This window comes from Scyliorhinus canicula, chromosome 9 (genome assembly GCF_902713615.1).
Source record: "Scyliorhinus canicula chromosome 9, sScyCan1.1, whole genome shotgun sequence".
Classification (NCBI taxonomy): Eukaryota; Metazoa; Chordata; class Chondrichthyes; order Carcharhiniformes; family Scyliorhinidae; genus Scyliorhinus; species Scyliorhinus canicula.
This window is the reverse complement of record NC_052154.1, coordinates 93,727,212-93,746,186: the sequence shown is the minus strand read 5'-3', so window position 1 is coordinate 93,746,186 and position 18,975 is coordinate 93,727,212. Positions and strand designations below refer to the sequence as shown.

Genomic DNA, 18,975 nt, shown 5'->3' with positions numbered 1-18,975 from the left:
TGAGTGTGTTTCTCAGAGAGAGAGAGAGAGCTGTGAGTGTGTTTCTCAGCGAGAGAGAGAGAGAGAGAGAGCTGTGAGTGTGTTTCTCAGAGAGAGAGAGAGAGCTGTGAGTGTGTTTCTCAGCGAGAGAGAGCGAGCTGTGAGTGTGTTTCTCAGAGAGAGAGAGAGAGAGCTGTGAGTGTGTTTCTCAGAGAGAGAGAGAGAGCTGTGAGTGTGTTTCTCAGAGAGAGAGAGAGAGAGAGCTGTAAGTGTGTTTCTCAGAGACAGAGAGAGCTGTGAGTGTGTTTCTCAGAGAGAGAGAGAGAGAGAGAGCTGTGAGTGTGTTTCTCAGAGAGAGAGAGAGAGAGAGAGCTGTGAGTGTGTTTCTCAGAGAGAGAGAGAGCTGTGAGTGTGTTTCTCAGAGAGAGAGAGAGAGAGCTGTGAGTGTGTTTCTCAGAGAGAGAGAGAGAGAGCTGTGAGTGTGTTTCTCAGAGAGAGAGAGAGAGCTGTGAGTGTGTTTCTCAGAGAGAGAGAGAGAGAGAGCTGTGAGTGTGTTTCTCAGAGAGAGAGCTGTGAGTGTGTTTCTCAGAGAGAGAGAGAGAGAGAGCTGTGAGTGTGTTTCTCAGAGAGAGAGAGAGCTGTGAGTGTGTTTCTCAGAGAGAGAGAGAGAGAGAGCTGTGAGTGTGTTTCTCAGAGAGAGAGAGAGAGAGAGCTGTGAGTGTGTTTCTCAGAGAGAGAGAGAGAGAGAGCTGTGTGTGTGTTTCTCAGAGAGAGAGAGAGAGAGCTGTGAGTGTGTTTCTCTGAGACAGAGAGAGAGAGCTGTGAGTGTGTTTCTCAGAGAGAGAGAGAGAGAGCTGTGAGTGTGTTTCTCAGAGAGAGAGAGAGAGAGAGCTGTGAGTGTGTTTCTCAGAGAGAGAGAGAGCTGTGAGTGTGTTTCTCAGAGAGAGAGAGAGCTGTGAGTGTGTTTCTCAGAGAGAGAGAGAGAGCTGTGAGTGTGTTTCTCTGAGACAGAGAGAGAGAGCTGTGAGTGTGTTTCTCAGAGAGAGAGAGAGAGAGCTGTGAGTGTGTTTCTCAGAGAGAGAGGGAGAGAGAGCTGTGAGTGTGTTTCTCAGAGAGAGAGAGAGAGCTGTAAGTGTGTTTCTCAGAGAGAGAGAGAGAGCTGTAAGTGTGTTTCTCAGAGAGAGAGAGAGCTGTGAGTGTGTTTCTCAGAGAGAGAGAGAGCTGTAAGTGTGTTTCTCAGAGAGAGAGAGAGGGAGCTGTGAGTGTGTTTCTCAGAGAGAGAGAGAGAGAGAGAGTTGTAAGTGTGTTTCTCAGAGAGAGAGAGAGAGAGAGAGAGCTGTAAGTGTGTTTCTCAGAGAGAGAGAGAGAGCTGTGAGTGTGTTTCTCAGAGAGAGAGAGAGAGAGCTGTGAGTGTGTTTCTCAGAGAGAGAGAGCTGTCAGTGTGTTTCTCTGAGACAGAGAGAGAGCTGTGAGTGTGTTACTCAGAGAGAGAGAGAGAGAGAGAGAGCTGTAAGTGTGTTTCTCAAAGAGAGAGAGAGAGAGAGCTGTGAGTGTGTTTCTCAGAGAGAGGGGGAGAGAGCTGTGAGTGTGTTTCTCAGAGAGAGAGAGAGAGAGAGAGCTGTAAGTGTGTTTCTCAGAGAGAGAGAGCGCTGTCAGTGTGTTTCTCAGAGAGAGAGAGAGAGAGAGAGCTGTAAGTGTGTTTCTCAGAGAGAGAGAGCGCTGTCAGTGTGTTTCTCAGAGAGAGAGAGAGGGAGCTGTGAGTGTGTTTCTCAGAGAGAGAGAGCTGTGAGTGTGTTTCTCAGAGACAGAGAGAGCTGTGAGTGATTATCTGACCATTGCCTTATTGTTCTTTGTGGGATGCTTTTGTACATTAAATTGGCTTCTGCCTTTCCTGCTTTCCATTGTCTTCACTTCGTGAAGTTTTTCATGAACTGACTGCATTTGAAATGGAGTTTCTATTAGTTAATGTGGCAGTGCAGCTTGTGTTATTTAGAAGATAGGAGCAGGAGGAGGCCTTTGACCCTTCGAGCCTGCTCCGTCATTCATCACCATCGTAGCTGATCATCCAACTCAAATAGATACATAGAGTGTTGTTGCCATGGCCACAGTGTTGTCCTGAACAGTGTCTCGTTGATCTCTCTGACAGAGCGATTCAACGTTTACCTGATCCCCTCCCCTAACCTGGATGTCTATGGTGAATGTATGATGCAGATAACCCACGAGAACATCTACCTGTGGGACATTCACAACACTCGCAACAAACTCATCACCTGGTCCTTGTGCTCACTACGGAGATATGGACGAGACAGCACTCGCTTCACCTTCGAGACAGGACGGTAGGAAAACCTTATCGAGGCGAGGCAGAAGGGTGACTGTGAACAGAAAGAGCCAGGAAAACCTTATCGAGGCGAGGCAGAAGGGAGACTGTGAACAGAAAGAGCCAGGAGAGGTGGGAGCGTTGGGGCGGGAGGATGAGGAGAAGGGATAGGGAACATGAGGAGAGTGGAAGAGAAAGGCTGAGAGAGAAATGGGGAGAAGGTGGTTGAGGGAAGTGGGAGAAGATTAGGAGAGGGGATAGGGAGGGTGAGAGGAGAGGGAAGGAGGGCGAGGGGAATGGAGATGGGAGAGGGAGGGTGAGGGGAATGGAGATGGGGAGGGAGGGTGAGGGGAATGGAGATGGGGAGGGAGGGTGAGGGGAATGGAGATGTGGAGGGAGGGTGAGGGGAATGGAGATGGGGAGGGAGGGTGAGGGGAATGGAGATGGGGAGGGAGGGTGAGGGGAATGGAGATGGGGAGGGAGGGTGAGGGGAATGGAGATGGGGAGGGAGGGTGAGGGGGTGGAGATGGGGAGGGAGGGTGAGGGGAATGGAGATGGGGAGGGAGGGTGAGGGGAATGGATATGGGGAGGGAGGGTGAGGGGAATGGAGATGGGGAGGGAGGGTGAGGGGAATGGAGATGGGGAGGGAGGGTGAGGGGGGTGGAGATGGGGAGGGAGGGTGAGGGGAATGGAGATGGGGAGGGAGGGTGAAGGGAATGGAGATGGGGAGGGAGGGTGAGGGGAATGGAGATGGGGAGGGAGGGTGAGGGGAATGGAGATGGGGAGGGAGGGTGAGGGGAGAGTGAGGGGCGAGGATGAGGAGAGGTGATAGGGTGAGGGCAAATGTTGGGGGAGGAGGAGGTTAGGTTGAGCCATATTAAAGGGAGTGAGAGGATGGGGTGGGGAGGGGAGGAGTGTGGGTTAGGGTGGTGGGGGAGGGGAAGGACCGGTGGAAGGTTCTGTATAAATACCAATGTTTATCAGATTTGACCATAAAATATAGGAGCAGAATTAGACCACACGGCCCACCGAGTCTGCACCGCCATTCAATCATGGCTGATATTTTCTCATCCCCATTCTCCTGCATTCTCCCCATAACCCCTAATCCCTTTATTGATTAAAAACCTCTCTATCTCTGTCTTAAAAACACTCAGTAATTTGGCCTCCACAGCCTTCTGCGGCAAAGAGTTCCACAGATTCACCACCCACTGGCTGAAGAAATTCTCCTCATCTCTCTTTTAAAGGATTGTCCCTTTAGTCTGAGATGGTGTCCTCTGGTTCTAGTTTTTCCTACAAGTGGAAACATCCTCTCCACGTCCACTCTATCCAGGCCTCGCAGTATCTTGTAAGTTTCAATAAGATCCCCCCTCCTCATCCTTCTAAACTCCAACGAGTACAGACCCAGAGTCCTCAACTGTTCCTCATACGACAAGTTCTTCATTCCAGGGATCATTCTTGTGAACCTCCTCTGGACCCTTTCCAAGGCCAGCACACCCTTCCTTAGATACGGGGCCCAAAACTGCTCATAATCCTCCAAATGGGGTCTGACCAGAGCCTTTACAGCCTCAGAAGTACATCCCTGGTCTTGTATTCTAGCCCTCTTGACGTGAATGCTAACATTGCATTTGCCTTAACTCCGACTGAACCTGCACAGAGAATCGTGAACAAAGACTCCCAAGTCCCCTTGTGCTTCTGATTTCCTAAGAATTTCACCATTTAGAAAATAGTCTATGCCTAAATTCCTCCTTCCAAAGTGCATAACCTCACACTTTTCCATATTGTATTTCATTTGCCACTTCATTGCCCACTCTCCTAGCCTGTCCAAATCCTTCTGCAGCCCCCTTGCTTCCTCAATGCTACCTGTCCCTCTACAGATATTTGTATCATCTGCAAACTTAACAACAGTGCCTTCAGTTCCTTCTTCTAGATCATTAATGTATATTGTGAAAAGTTTTTTTTATAAATGTTTTTTATTGAGTTTTCATATTTTATATATGACAAATTACAAATTATTAGAGAGAGAGAAAAAAAAAGGAAACACAAAAATTTAACATGAATATTTACAGGTAAGCATCTTCATAACAACAATTGTGGCCGCCCCCTTTAGCCAGCATACATATTTTACATTCCCCAATATGGCCGAGGCACATGTTTATAGGCATTTATTTATAGTTTGGTTTTGGGCCTTGGCTTGCCATCAAATCCCCATACCGAGCCCGTAAACCCCCCCCCCCCCCGGCTACCTTCCCCCGATTCCCGTCCATTTTCCCCTGGTTCTTGGCCACCCGACTATTCTTCCTCATGTACGTTGGCCACAAACAGGTCCCGGAACAGTTGCATGAATGGCTCCCACGTTCTGTGGAAGCCGTCGTCCGACCCTCGGATGGCGAATTTGATTTTCTCCATTTGGAGAGATTCCGAGAGGTCGGACAGCCAGTCTGCAGCTCTGGGTGGTGCTGCTGACTGCCAGCCAAACAGGATTCTACGGCGGGCAATCAGGGAGGCAAAGGCAAGGGCATCCGCCCTCCTCCCCAGGAATAGATCTGGCTGTTCTGAAACCCCGAAGACCGCCACTATCGGGCATGGCTCCACCCTCACTCCCACCACTTTGGACATTACCTCGAAGAAGGCTGTCCAGTACTCCACAAGTCTGGGGCAAGACCAGAACATGTGGGCGTGGTTGGCCGGGCCTCTTTGGCACCGTTCACATCTGTCCTCCACCTCCGGGAAGAACCTACTCATACGGTTTCTCGTTAAGTGGGCTCTATGTACCACTTTTAGTTGCGTCAGGCTGAGCCTTGCGCACGTGGAGGTGGAGTTGACCCTATGCAGTGCTTCGCTCCAGAGTCCCCACCCTATCTCCATCCCCAGGTCGTCCTCCCATTTCCTTCTTGTTGCGTCCAGTACGGTGTCGTCCCTATCTACCAGTCGGTCATACATGTCACTACAGTTCCCTTTCTCTAGGATACTTGCGTCCAGTAGGTCTTCCAGTAGTGTCTGTCGTGGCGGTTGTGGGTACATCCTTGTCTCCTTTCGTAGGAAGTTTTTGAGCTGCAGGTACCGTAGCTCGTTCCCCCTAGCTAGCTGAAATTTCTCTGTCAGTTCATCAAGTGTTGCGATCCTGTCGTCCGTGTATAGGTCCCTGACTGTCAGTGTCCCCCCGTCCTGCCTCCACCTTTTGAAGGTGGCGTCAGTCAGCGCTGGTTTGAACCTATGGTTGTTGCAGATGGGAGCCTTGTCCGACATTTTGTACAGGCCAAATTGCTGCCGCAGTTGGTTCCAGGATTGGAGGGTGGCTGTCACCACTGGGCTGCTGGAGTGTTTTTTGGGTGGGGATGGGAGTGCTGCCGTGGCGAGGGCCGGAGGGTGGTTCCCATGCAGGAGGCCTCCTCCGCACGCACCCACTCGGCTTCTGGCTCCTGGATCCATCCCCTTACTCGCTCGGCTGTTGCCGCCCAGTGGTAGAATTGTAGATTCGGGAGGGCTAGCCCCCCCCTGGATTTTGTTTTTTGTATGACCTTCTTTGGGATCCTAGCATTTTTACCCCCCCCATACGAACGCCATGATACGTTTGTCCAGCGCTTTGAAAAAGGCCTTGGGGATGTAGATCGGAATGGATCTAAACAGGAAGAGGAACCTGGGCAGTACGTTCATTTTGATCGTCTGGACTCTCCCCGCGAGGGAGAGCGGGAGTGTGTTCCATCTTTGCAGGTCCTTTTTAACTTCCTCCGTCAGGCTGGTGAGGTTCCATTTGTGGATCCCTTTCCAGTCATGGGCTATTTGGATCCCCAGGTAGCGGAATTTATTTCGGGCTTGTTTGAACGGCAGCCCCTTTAGTGCTGCCCCCCCCCCCCCCCCCCCCCTTGCGGGTGTACTGGGAAGATCTCACTTTTGCTCATGTTGAGTTTGTAGCCCGAGAAGGCTCCAAACTCTTTCAGGAGCGCGATGATTCCGTCCATGCTGCTTTGTGGGTCCGAGATATAGAGGAGCAGATCATCCGCATAGAGTGAGACTCTGTGCTCTCTACCTCCCCTTCGGATCCCCCTCCAATTTTTTGCTGCCCTGCGTGCGATTGCTAGCGGTTCGATTGCTAGTGCGAACAGCAGTGGGGACAGTGGGCCTCCTTGTCTGGTGCCCCTGTGCAGCTGGAAGTATTGGGAGTTGGTATTGTTGGTCCGTACACTCGCCATGGGAGCGTTGTATAGGAGCTTTACCCAAGCGGTGAACCCTGTTCCAAGCCCGAACCGCTCCAGTACCTCTTTGAGGTATTTCCATTCGACTCAGTCGAAGGCCTTTTCTGCGTCCAGGGAGACGATCACCTCTTGTGTTCTCTCCCCGGAGGGGGTCATTATCACGTTCAGCAGGCGCCTGATGTTCGCGGTAAGCTGTCTACCTTTGACGAAGCCCGTCTGGTCCTCTGTGACCACCTCAGGTACACAGTCTTCTAGCCTTTTGGCTAGGATTTTGGCCAGTATTTTGGCGTCTGCGTTCAGCAGAGATATGGGTCTGTATGACCCACATTCCGTTGGGTCTTTGTCTTTCTTAGGTATCAGCGAGATTGAGGCCTGTGCTAGCGTGGGTGGCAGTGTGTCCCTAGCTAGCGAGTCTGTGAACATCTCCCGCAGGTGCGGGGCCAGCGCTGTCGCAAATTTTTTGTAGAAGTCCGCCGGGAATCCATCCGGTCCCGGCGCCTTCCCCGTCTGCATGGAGCTAATGCTCTCCATGATCTCTCCCAGTGCTAGTGGTGCTTCCAGATCCCGTTTTCTGCCCTCTCCCACGACTGGTATGTCCAGTCCATCAAGAAACCGGTTCATCCCAGCCTTCCCCGTTGGGGGCTCTGAGGTGTACAGCTCTTGGTAGAAGGCCTTGAAGGTTTCGTTAATCCTCTCTGGTTCTGTTTCCCACGTGCCTCTGGTACCTCTGATTTGCGCAATTTCTCTGCTGGCTGCCTGCTTTCTCAGCTGGTGTGCCAACAGGCGGCTGGCTTTGTCTCCATGTTCGTACAGGGTCCCGCGCGCCTGGCGGAGTTGGTGCACTGCTTTCCTGGTGGAGAGCAGGTCAAAGTTCCTTTGTAATTCTTTTCTCTCCGCCAGGAGCTCTACGGTCGGGGCCTCGGAGTATTTACGGTCTACCTCCAGTATGGAGTCGACCAGCTTCTGCCTAGCCACCCTTTCCTCCCTATCTCTTTGCGCTTTGTAGGCAATGATTTCCCCTCTTAGTACGGCCTTAAGCGCTTCCCAGAACGTGGAGGATGAGACCTCCCCGTTTTGGTTGTTCTCCGTGTACTCCGCTATGGCCCGCCCTATCCTTTCGCTGAAGGCCTTGTCAGCTAGTAAGGCACCGTCCAGCCTCCATGTGGGGCGCTGGGCCCTTCCCGTCTCCAGCCGCACGTCCATGTAGTGTGGGACGTGGTCTGATATCACAATTGCGGAGTATTCCACCTTGTCTATCCCTGGAAGCACCGTTTTCCCCACCACAAAGAAGTCAATTCTGGTGTACACGTTGTGTACTGGGGAGAAGAAAGAGAATTCTTTCTCCCCCGGGTGGGCGAATCTCCAGGGGTCCACTGCTCCCATCTGCTCCATATAGTGACTGAGTTCCCTTGCCATGTTTGAGGTTTTCCCCGTTCTGGGGTTTGATCTGTCCGACTTTGGGTCCTGTACACAGTTGAAGTCCCCCCCCCATGATTAGTCGGTGCGTCGCTATGTCCGGGATTTCTGCCATGGTCTTTTGGATGAAGCTCGTGTCGTCCCAGTTGGGCGCGTACACGTTGACTATAGAACTACCGGCGCCCCATGCAGGGCCCCGCTGACCATGACATACCGCCCCCCTGGGTCTGTAACCGTCTTTGTCGCCCTAAACATTGTCCTCTTGCCAATCAGGATCGCCACCCCCCTGGCCCTTGTCCCGTAACAGGAATGATAGGTTTGTCCCACCCAGCCCTTTCTTACCCGCAGTTGGTCCTGCTCCCTCAGGTGCGTCTCTTGGAGGAAGACTATGTCGGCCCTCATATTTCTGAGGTGGGTGAGGACTCTAGATCTCTTCACTGGGCCGTTAAGTCCCCTTACGTTCCAGGTGACTATCCTGATGGGGGGCTTCTGCCCCCTCGTTCCTGTGGGATTAACCATATTTGTCTGGTGGACGAGCCCCTGCCCTCCGGGGTTTCCCTTTGTTAGGGGGCCGTCCAGGATGGCCACTATCACTGCTCTCCCCATGCGGTCGGGTCTCTGCGCTCCGGGGTTTCCCCTTGTCCCGGGGGCACCCGCCATGGCCGTCCACTGTGTGTCCGCCACGCGGGTAGTCCCCTGCACTCCGGGGGGCCTCTTCGCTCACAGACCGTACTGTTTCGAGCCCTTGTTTGTGGCTCTTTGTGGCCCTGGTCCTTTTCTGGCCTCTTTTGTCCCTTTGTCCCTGCGTTTCCCCTCCCTGGTCTCTCGCACCCCGAGTGCCCCCCCCCCCCCCCCCCCCCCGCTCTCTCCCTTTTCCCCCCTCCCCTGTGTACCCCTCCTTTGCCCCTCTATCCCCTATTCCTGTCCCCATTTGCTCTCCCGACTTTGATGGGTGATCCTCCCCCTCCCCTGCCTGGCGCCTTCCCCCCTGTTGGGGGTGCGCTGCGGCCCTGCTTTGTTGCGTGCCCCCGTCGTTAGCTTTCCTGCTAGCACAGTGGCTCCCCTCTTGGAGGTTGCTGTCCCGCTTCTCCTCTCCCTTCTCCAATACTCCCGTTCCCTCGTGCTGGGGCCTGGCCTCCCACCTGGAGCGGTCCCTTGGGCAGTGGGTTGTTTTTTGTTCTGGGTGTTCCTGCCGGGGGGGAGGGGGCTGGCTTTGCCTCGCCCCTCCCCCCCCCCCCCCGTCAGCATGTCGTTTCTCCTTGCCATGGGCCCCTCGTCCCTACCTCCCATGGCGTTTTTCCAGCCCATGCTCCTCGACGAACCTATTCGCCTCAGCAGGGGCTGTAAAGAAATATTCCTTGTTTTGGTATGTGACCCAGAGTTTTGCTGGGTACAGCATACCAAAACGCACTTTGCTCTTGTAGAGGGCTGCTTTCGCTCTGTTGAACTCAGCCCGTCTCTTAGTTATGTCCGCTCCAAGATCCTCGTAGACTCGGATGGGGTGCCCTTTCCATTTGCAGGCTCTATTTTTCTTGGCCCAGCGCAGGATTGTCTCCCTATCCCGGTACCGGTGCAGTTTGGCTATGACTGCTCTCGGTTGTTCCCCTTCCTTGGGCTTCGGGCGCAGTGACCGATGAGCTCTGTCCATTTCCGGTGGGGTGGGAATGGTGTCCCCCCCCCCACTAAGGAGCACAGCAACGCAGCCACGAATGTTGTGGGGTTTCTGCCCTCGATCCCCTCTGGCAGGCCCACTATCTTAACATTTTGCCTTCTCGAGCTGTTCTCCTGGTCGTCTACCCTGCCCTTCAGGCTCCCCTGTGCTGCACCCAGTCTCGCCACTTCCCTCTCCAGGGCCGTGACCCGGTCGCTCATGTCGGTCGCTGCTTTCTCCAGCTCTTTAATGGTTGCCTCATGGGCTGCCAGTTTCTCCCCTTGGGCATCCATTTTCTCCTCCAATCTGGTCAGAGCCTGCTGCACCCCTGACATGGCCCTGGCCACTGCTGTCTGTGCTGCGGCCTCTCCGTCCGCTTTCAACTCTGCCTTGATTGCCTGCAGCTGCTCCCTCACCACCTCGGCAAAGGCTGCCTTCCAGTTCACGCCCCCCTCTAACCCCAGGGGAGAGGGTACCTGTCTGTCCAGCTCTTTTTGATGCGGCGATACATCCTTCCCGCCGCTTCGTGTGCTGATTCGTTCGCCCGAGCTAACTTGCCCTTTGCCCCGTCCACTTCCGGTGCCCCCTTTCTCTTGGCCCCCTTCTGGCATTTTTTTCTCCCCCTTCCCTTTCATCTTTTCTTCTCCCCTTGTTTTTCTTTCCCCCCCTTTTCCGCACCCTATTTTTATTTTATTTATTATTATTTTTTTTTTTAAATTTATTTTCCCCCCCCCCCTTCTTTCCTTTACCCCTTTATTTTATTTATTTATTTCTTAATTATTTTCTCTCCTCCTCCCCGCTTTTATGCAACTCCTCTCCGATGGGCTTACTTTTGCTGGGAGCGAGTGTATAAAGAGAGAAAATAGTATATACTCCCCCCTTTCTCTTTACCAGTTTTCTTTTGGGTTTTTTTTTAAAAACAGAAATATAAGTCTTTTTTTTTTTGTTTTATCTCCCCCTTCCTTTCTCCTCACTCACCCAGGAGAGAGAGAGAGGCTTTTGCCCAGTCCCTTTGTTCTTGCCACGTGGTGGTCGCTGCCGGTTTGGGGGGGGGGTCCCCGCTGCCGGTTGGGGGGGGGGTCCCCGCTGCCGGTTTGGGGGGGGGTCCCCGCTGCCGGTTTGGGGGGGGTCCCCGCTGCCGCACTTCGCACCCCGCGACCTCCTGGTCGCTGCCTCCGGCTTGGCCCCCCCTTCGGTCCCGCACCGCTCCTGGCCTGCGTTTGGGGGGGGGGGGAAGAGGGCCTGCCGCTGCCGCACCGCTCCTGGCCTGCGTTGGGGGGGGGGGGGGGGGGGGGAGGGCCTGCCGCTGCCGCACCGCTCCTGGCCTGCGTTGGGGGGGGGGGGGTAGGGACTGCCGCTGCCGCACCGCTCCTGGCCGGCGTTGGGGGGGGGGGGGGGGGGGGAGGGCCTGCCGCTGCCGCACCGCTCCTGGCCTGCGTTGGGGGGGGGGGGGGGGAGGGCCTGCCGCTGCCGCACCGCTCTGGCCTGCGTTGGGGGGGGGGGGGGGGGGGAGGCCTGCCGCTGCCGCACCGCTCCTGGCCTGCGTTGGGGGGGGGGGGGGGGGGGGGGGGTTTGGACCGGGTTGGACCTGCCGCTGCCGAGCCCCTCTGCTGCCGCCGCTGCCGTCAAGCCCCGCCGCTGCCGCCAAGCCCCGCTGTCGCCGCCAAGCCCCGCTGTCGCCGCCGCTGCCGCCAAGCCCCGCTGTCGCCGCCGAGCCCCGCTGTCGCCGCCGCTGCCGCCGCCAAGCCCCGCTGTCGCCGCCGCTGTCGCCAAGCCCCGCTGTCGCCGCCGCTGTCGCCAAGCCCCGCTGTCGCCGCCGCTGTCGCCAAGCCCCGCTGTCGCCACCGCTGTCGCCAAGCCCCGCTGTCGCCGCCGCTGTCGCCAAGCCCCGCTGTCGCCGCGCGTGCGCCAAGCCCCGCTGTCGCCGCCGCTGCCGCCAAGCCCCGCTGTCGCCGCCGCTGCCGCCGCCGAGCCCCGCTGCCGCTGCCGCCGAGCCCCGCTGCCGCTGCCGCCGAGCCCCTCTGTCGCCGCCGCCGAGTCCCGTCGCCGCCACCAAGCCCCGTCGCCGCCACCGAGTCCCGTCGCCGCCACCAAGCCCCGCTGTCGCCGCCGCTGCCGCCGCCGAGCCCCGCTGTCGCCGCCGCTGCCGCCGCCGAGCCCCGCTGCCGCTGCCGCCGAGCCCCTCTGTCGCCGCCGCCGAGCCCCTCTGTCGCCGCCGCCGAGTCCCGTCGCCGCCACCAAGCCCCGTCGCCGCCCGATGCTCCTCCGCCGACCGGCCTGCCCGGGGGGGGGTCCCTTCCCTGCTCTCTGCCGCTTGCGGGAGCCCCTCTCCTATTGTGAAAAGTTGTGGTCCCAGCACAGACCCCTGAGGCACATCACTGGTCACTGGCTGGCATCCTGAAAAAGGCCGCTTTATCCCTACTCTCTGCCTTCTGCCAGTCAGCCAATACTCTATCCATGCCAGGATCTTACCCTGAACACCATGAGCTCTCAACTTTTTTTTTTGAAATAATTTTTATTGAAAAATTTTGAATTTATACAACAATAACGCACCTTAGTAAAATACCAAAAATAACATAGAACATAGAATGATACAGCGCAGTACAGGCCCTTCGGCCCTCGATGTTGCACTGACATGGAAAAAAACTAAAGGCCATCTAACCTACACTATGCCCTTATCATCCATATGCTTATCCAATAAATTTTTAAATGCCCTCAATGTTGGCGAGTTCACTACTGTTGCAGGTAGGGCATTCCACGGCCTCACCACTCTTTGCGTAAAAAACCCACCTCTGACCTCTGTCCTATATCTATTACCCCTCAATTTAAGGCTATGTCCCCTCGTGCTAGCCACCTCCATCCGCGGGAGAAGGCTCTCGCTGTCCACCCTATCTAACCCTCTGATCATTTTGTATGCCTCTATTAAGTCATCTCTTAACCTTCTTCTCTCTAACGAAAACAACCTCAAGTCCATCAGCCTTTCCTCATAAGATTTTCCCTCCATACCAGGCAACATCCTGGTAAATCTCCTCTGCACCCGTTCCAAGGCTTCCACGTCCTTCCTATAATGAGGCGACCAGAACTGTACGCAATACTCCAAATGCGGCCGTACTAGAGTTTTGCACAACTGCAACATGACCTCATGGCTCCGGAACTCAATCCCTCTACCAATAAAGGCCAACACACCATAGGCCTTCTTCACAACCCTATCAACCTGGGTGGCAACTTTCAGGGATCTATGTACATGGACACCGAGATCCCTCTGCTCATCCACACTACCAAGAATTTTACCATTAGCCAAATATTCCGCATTCCTGTTATTCTTTCCAAAGTGAATCACCTCACACTTCTCCACATTAAACTCCATTTGCCACCTCTCAGCCCAGCTCTGCAGCTTATCTATGTCCCTCTGTAACCTGCAACATCCTTCCGCACTGTCTACAACTCCACCGACTTTAGTGTCGTCTGCAAATTTACTCACCCATCCTTCTGCGCCCTCCTCGAGGTCATTTATAAAAATGACAAACAGCAACGGCCCCAGAACAGATCCTTGTGGTACGCCACTCGTAACTGAACTCCATTCTGAACATTTCCCATCAACTACCACTCTCTGTCTTCTTTCAACTAGCCAATTTCTGATCCACATCTCTAAATCACCCTCAATCCCCAGCCTCTGTATTTTCTGCAATAGCCGACCGTGGGGAACAATAATATTAACAATCATAAACATTCGCCCCCCCTCCATGAACAACACAGCATTTTAACAACAACGCAAATTAACACAGTATAAAGTTACAGAATAGACACTACAATAAGGAACACCCCCCCCCCCCCCCCCCCCCCCCCCCCCCCCCCGGGTTGCTACTGCTATTGACCAAGATACCTATCTTTGAGCCAGGAAGTCCAGAAAAGGCTGCCATCGTTTATAGAACCCTTGTATTGATCCTCTCAGGGCAAATTTGACCCTTTCCAGTTTTATAAATCCCGCCATGTCACTGATCCAGGTCTCCACACTTGGGGGCCTTGCATCCTTCCACTGTAGCAGAATCCTTCGACGGGCTACTAGGGACGCAAAGGCCAGGACACCGGCCTCTTTCGCCTCCTGCACTCCCGGCTCTACCGCAAATCCAAAAATCGCGAGAGTCCCCACCCTGGTTTGACCCTGGATCCAACCACCCTCGACACCGTCCCCGCCACCCCCTTCCAGAATTCTTCCAGTGCTGGGCATGCCCAGAACATATGGGCGTGGTTCACTGGACTCCCCGAACATCTGGTGCACCTATCCTCACCCCCAAAGAACCTACTCATCCTAGTCCCGGACATGTGGGCCCGGTGCAGCACCTTAAATTGGATGAGACTAAGCCTCGCACATGAGGAGGAAGAGTTGACTCTCTCCAAGGCATCCACCCAAGTCCCGTCCTCTATCTGCTCCCCGAGTTCCTCCTCCCATTTAGCCTTCAGCTCCTCCACTGGCGACTCCTCCACCTCCTGCATTACCTTATAGATGTCAGACACCTTCCCCTCTCCGACCCACACCCCCGAAAGCACTCTGTCCATCGTCCCCTGCGAGGGCAGCAAAGGGAATCCCTCTACCTGTCGCCTAGCAAACGCCTTTACCTGCAAGTATCTGAACATGTTCCCTTGGTGAAGGCCAAATTTATCTTCCAGTTTCCCCAGGCCCGCAAACCTCCCGCCAATAAACAGGTCCCTCAATTTGCTGATGCCCGCCCTTTGCAACCTCCTAAATCCCCCATCCTTGTTCCCCGGGATGAACCGATGGTTGCCACCCAGTGGAGCCTCCATCGAGCCCCCTGTTTCCCCCTATGCCGCCTCCACTGTCCCCAGATTCTTAGGGTCGCCGCCACCACCGGGCTCGTGGTAAACCTCTTAGGGGAGAGCGGCAACGGCGCCGTTACCATGGCACCCAGGCTCGTACCTCTACATGACGCCATCTCCATTCTTTTCCACGCCGCCCCTCCCCCCTCCATCACCCATTTACGCACCATTGACACATTGGCCGCCCAATAGTACCCCAAAAGGTTGGGCAGCGCCAGCCCGCCTCTATCCCTCCCTCGCTCCAGGAACACCCTCTTCACTCTCGGAGTCCCATGCGCCCACACAAAGCTCAAAATACTGCTAGTCACTCTCCTAAAGAAGGCCCTGGGGATAAAGATGGGCAGGCACTGAAAGAGGAACAAGAACCTCGGAAGGACCGTCATTTTGACGGACTGTACCCTCCCCGCCAACGATAATGGCAGCATGTCCCACCTCTTGAACTCCTCCTCCATCTGATCTACAAGTCTGGTGAAATTATGCTTATGAAGAGTCCCCCAGTCCCTGGCCACCTGCACCCCCAGGTACCTAAAGCTCTCCCCTGCCCGCCTAAGCGGGAGCCTACCAATTCCTTCCTCCTGGTCTCCAGGGTGCACCACAAACACATCACTCTTGTTCCTATGTTCACCCTATGTTCCTCTTCACCTCGCACCAAGCCTCTGCACTTCACTGAATCCCTCAACGCCATCGCCAGCGGCTCGATTGCCAGTGCAAACAACAAGGGGGACAGGGGGCAACCCTGCCTGGTCCCTCGGTAAAGCCGGAAGTACTCCGACCTCCTCCTATTCGTGGCCACGCATGCCATCGGGGCCTCATATAACAGCCTTACCCATCTAATGAACCCTTCACCAAATCCAAACCTCCCCAATACCTCCCATAGGTACCCCCACCCCACTCTATCGAAGGCCTTCTCCGCATCCAGCGCCACCACTATCTCTGCCTCCCCCTCAATCGCCGGCATCATGATGACATTCAACAATCTCCACACATTCGTGTTCAGCTGCCTTCCCTTCACAAAACCTGTCTGGTCCTCATGCACAACCCCTGGCACACAGTCCTCTATCCTGGTGGCCAGGATTTTTGCCAGCACCTTAGCATCCAAGTTGAGGAGAGATATGGGCCTGTATGAACCACACTGCTGGGGGTCCTTGTCCCTCTTTAAAATTAACGAGATCAGCGGCCGCGACATCGTCAGGGCAAAGTCCCCCCTTCCCACGCTTCGTTGAGTGTCCGCACCAGCAAGGGGCCCACTAGGTCCACAAACTTTTTATAAAATTCCACCAGGAACCCATCCAGCCCCGGTGCCTTCCCTGACTGCATCTGCCCGATCCCCTTAACTAGCTCCTCCAGCTCAATCGGCGCACCCAACCCCTCCACCTTCTCCTCCTGCACCTTCGGGAAAGAAAGCCCGTCAAGGAACCTCTCCATTCCCCTCCTCTCCCCCTTTAGCTCCGACCGGTACAGTTCCCCGTAAAAGTCCTTGAAGACCTCATTCACCTCTACCACCTTCCGCACCACATTCCCACTCTTATCTCTCACTCCAGCAATTTCCTTAGCCGCATCCCGCTTGCGGAGCTGATGAGCCAGCATCCTACTCGCCTTTTCACCATGTTCGTACACTGCCCCTTGTGCCTTCCTCCACTGTGCCTCCGCCTTTCCAGTGGTCAGCAAATCAAATTTAGCCTGCAAGCTGCGCCTCTCCCCCAACAGTCCCTCCTCTGGTGCCTCTGCATACCTCCTGTCCACCTCCAGCATCTTTCCCACCAGTCTATCCCTCTCACTCCTCTCGCTCCTCTCCCTGTGTGCCCGGATGGATATCAGCTCCCCACGAATCACTGCCTTCAGGGCTTCCCAGACCATCCCCACCTGAACCTCCCCCTCAATACTTGCCCGGACCCTCCTACACACCTCCTCCTCCGCCAACAACCCCACATCCAACCGCCACAACGGGCGCTGGTCCCGCACCTCCCCCATCTCCAACTCTATCCAATGCGGAGTGTGGTCGGAGATTGCAATGGCCGAATACTCGGCCTCCTCCACTCTCGGAATCAGTCCCCTACTCACCACGAAGAACTCTATCCGAGAGTAGACCCTATGTACGTGGGAGAAGAACGAGTACTTGCGTGCCCTCGGCCTCACAAACCTCCATGGATCCACCTCACCCATCTGGTTCATAAACCCTCTCAGTACCTTGGCCGCCGCCGGCCTCCTACCCGTCCTAGAGCTGGACCGATCCAGTGAAGGATCCAACACCGTATTAAAGACCCCCCCCATGATCAGACCTCCCGCCTCCAGATCCAGGACCCGTCCCAACATACGCCTCATAAAGCCCGCATCGTCCCAATTTGGGGCATACACACTAGCCAGTACCACCTTCTCTCCTTGTAGCCTGCCCCTAACCATAACATACCTACCCCCCTTATCTGCCACCACCTCCGATGCCTCAAACAACACATTTTTCCCCACCAGAATCGCCACTCCCCGGTTCTTCACATCCAACCCAGAGTGGAAAACCTGCCCCACCCATCCCTTCCTCAGGCAGACCTGGTCCGCCACCTTCAGGTGGGTCTCCTGAAGCATTGCCACATCTGCCTTTAGCCCCTTCAGATGAGCCAGTACCCTCGACCGCTTCACCGGTCCATTCAACCCTCTCGCATTCCAGGTGACCAACCGGATCAGAGGGCGTCCCGCCCCCCTCCCCCATCGACTAGCCATAGCCCCTCGACTTCCCGCCCCAGGCCAGCACCCCCTGCCCGACCCAGTCCCCACAGCGACAACACCTCTCCTCTGTCCCCCCAGCCCCCACCAGCTCCTTCTTGACCCTACCAGCAGCAACCCGATATTCCCCTTTCCCCCCCTCCCTTCCCCCCAGGCTAGGAACCCTCCCAGCCGCGAACCGTCCTCCATTGTACTTCCGTGGGTCAGCTAACTTCTGCTGACCCCGGAAACTCCCGCCAATAACCCGACCCCTGCCAAAGTGGGATCATCCCCCAATCTATCCCTCCTCCAGGCACCGCTCCAGCGCGGGGAAGAACCAGTTAAGGCCCCGCCTCCCCCCGTTACCGTCTCCGCCCCCCAGCCCCGCAGCGCGGGAAACCAGAGGAAAGCCCGCGCTTTCGCACTGCCCCACCACACCCTTCTGACGCAGCTCCCAAATACCAGCCCCACTCCATACCCCCAACCCGACAAAGAATACAACAAACCCCCCCGAACCTCCCCGCAAGATACACAACTCAAACAATGCCCCACAGCAAAAAAAACATAGCAGAACACCCCCGTAAATAACCATATCAAAATTGCAAAAGTACAAAAAAAGAAGAGAACACAGCAACAGCAGAATCCAGCACTAAAATATTACAACTGACCCCGCAACCCCCAACCCCTAGTTCAAGTCCAGTTTCTCCGTCCGCACGAAGGCCCACGCCTCCTCCGGGGAATCGAAATAATAATGCCGGTCCGAATAAGTTACCCACAGGCGCGCGGGCTGCAACATTCCAAACTTTATCTTTTGCCTGTAAAGCACCTCCTTTGTCCGATTAAATCCGGACCGCCGCTTAGCCACATCCGCACTCCAGTCCTGGTAGATACGTACTACCCCATTCTCCCACTTGCTGCTCTTCACCTTCTTCGCCCAGCGCAGCACACACTCCCGATCACTGAACCGGTGGAACCTCACCAGCACCGCACGCGGGGGTTAATTTTCCTTAGGCCTCCTGGCCAGCACCCTGTGCGCTCCCTCCAGCTCCAAGGGCAGATGGAAAGACCCGGCCCCCACTAGCGAGTTCAGCATTATAGCCACGTAGGTTGTCAGGTCCGACTCCTCCAGCCCCTCCGCAAGGCCCAAGATCCGCAGGTTTTTCCGCCTCATGCGGTGATCAAGCTCCTCGAAGCGTTCCTGCCACTTCTTGTGGAGTGCCTCATGCCCCTCCACCTTGCTCACGAGGACCACGGCCTTCTCCTCTCGTTCAGTGGCCTGCGTCTGCAACTCCTTGATGGCAGCACCCTGGGTGGTCTGAATCTCCGACAGCCTTCTGTTTGTTTCCTGCAGAGAGCTCAGTACCTCAGCCTTGAAGTCTGTGAAGCAGCGCAGGAGAGCAGCTTGTTGCTCCTGGGCCCACAGCCTCCACTCCTCTGGAGCTACTCCGGCTGCCATCTTGGACATCAGCTCTTAACTTATTTAACAGTCTCCTATGCAGCACCTTGTCAAAGGCCTTCTGGAAATCTAAATAAATCACGTCCACTGGTTCTCCTTTGTCTAACTTTCTTGTTACCTCCCCAAAGAACTCAACAGATTTGTCAGACACAACCTCCATTTTCTTAGAGGGAGCAGTGTGTGTTTGCAGTTCTCTCTGACTTTGGACAATGATTTTGTGCTTTCAGTTTGTGTGACACAGGTGAAGGATTATTCACATTCCAAACACGAGAAGGTGAAGAGATTTACCAACGAGTGCATTCAGCAACTCTGTGTATCGCAGAGCAACACAGACATAACATCCTGGACATAGAGAAGAATATGAGAGTTAGTACCAGTTCTTTCTCAAATAAGGGGAGCAGGAAATGAATAGCATGTTCCAGTGTTTCTCACC

General features: G+C 55.2%; 1 protein-coding gene across 1 annotated transcript in view; it reads left to right on the top strand.

Moving 5' to 3' along the window:
- Positions 1–18,975, top strand: part of LOC119970910 (docking protein 4-like) — a 53,565-nt gene that overhangs the window by 17,532 nt on the left and 17,058 nt on the right. Inside the window, exons 3-4 of the mRNA XM_038806020.1 lie at positions 2,128–2,315; positions 18,770–18,908. Coding sequence (XP_038661948.1) covers positions 2,128–2,315; positions 18,770–18,908 — 327 coding nt within the window. The remainder of the gene's footprint in view (positions 1–2,127; positions 2,316–18,769; positions 18,909–18,975) is intronic.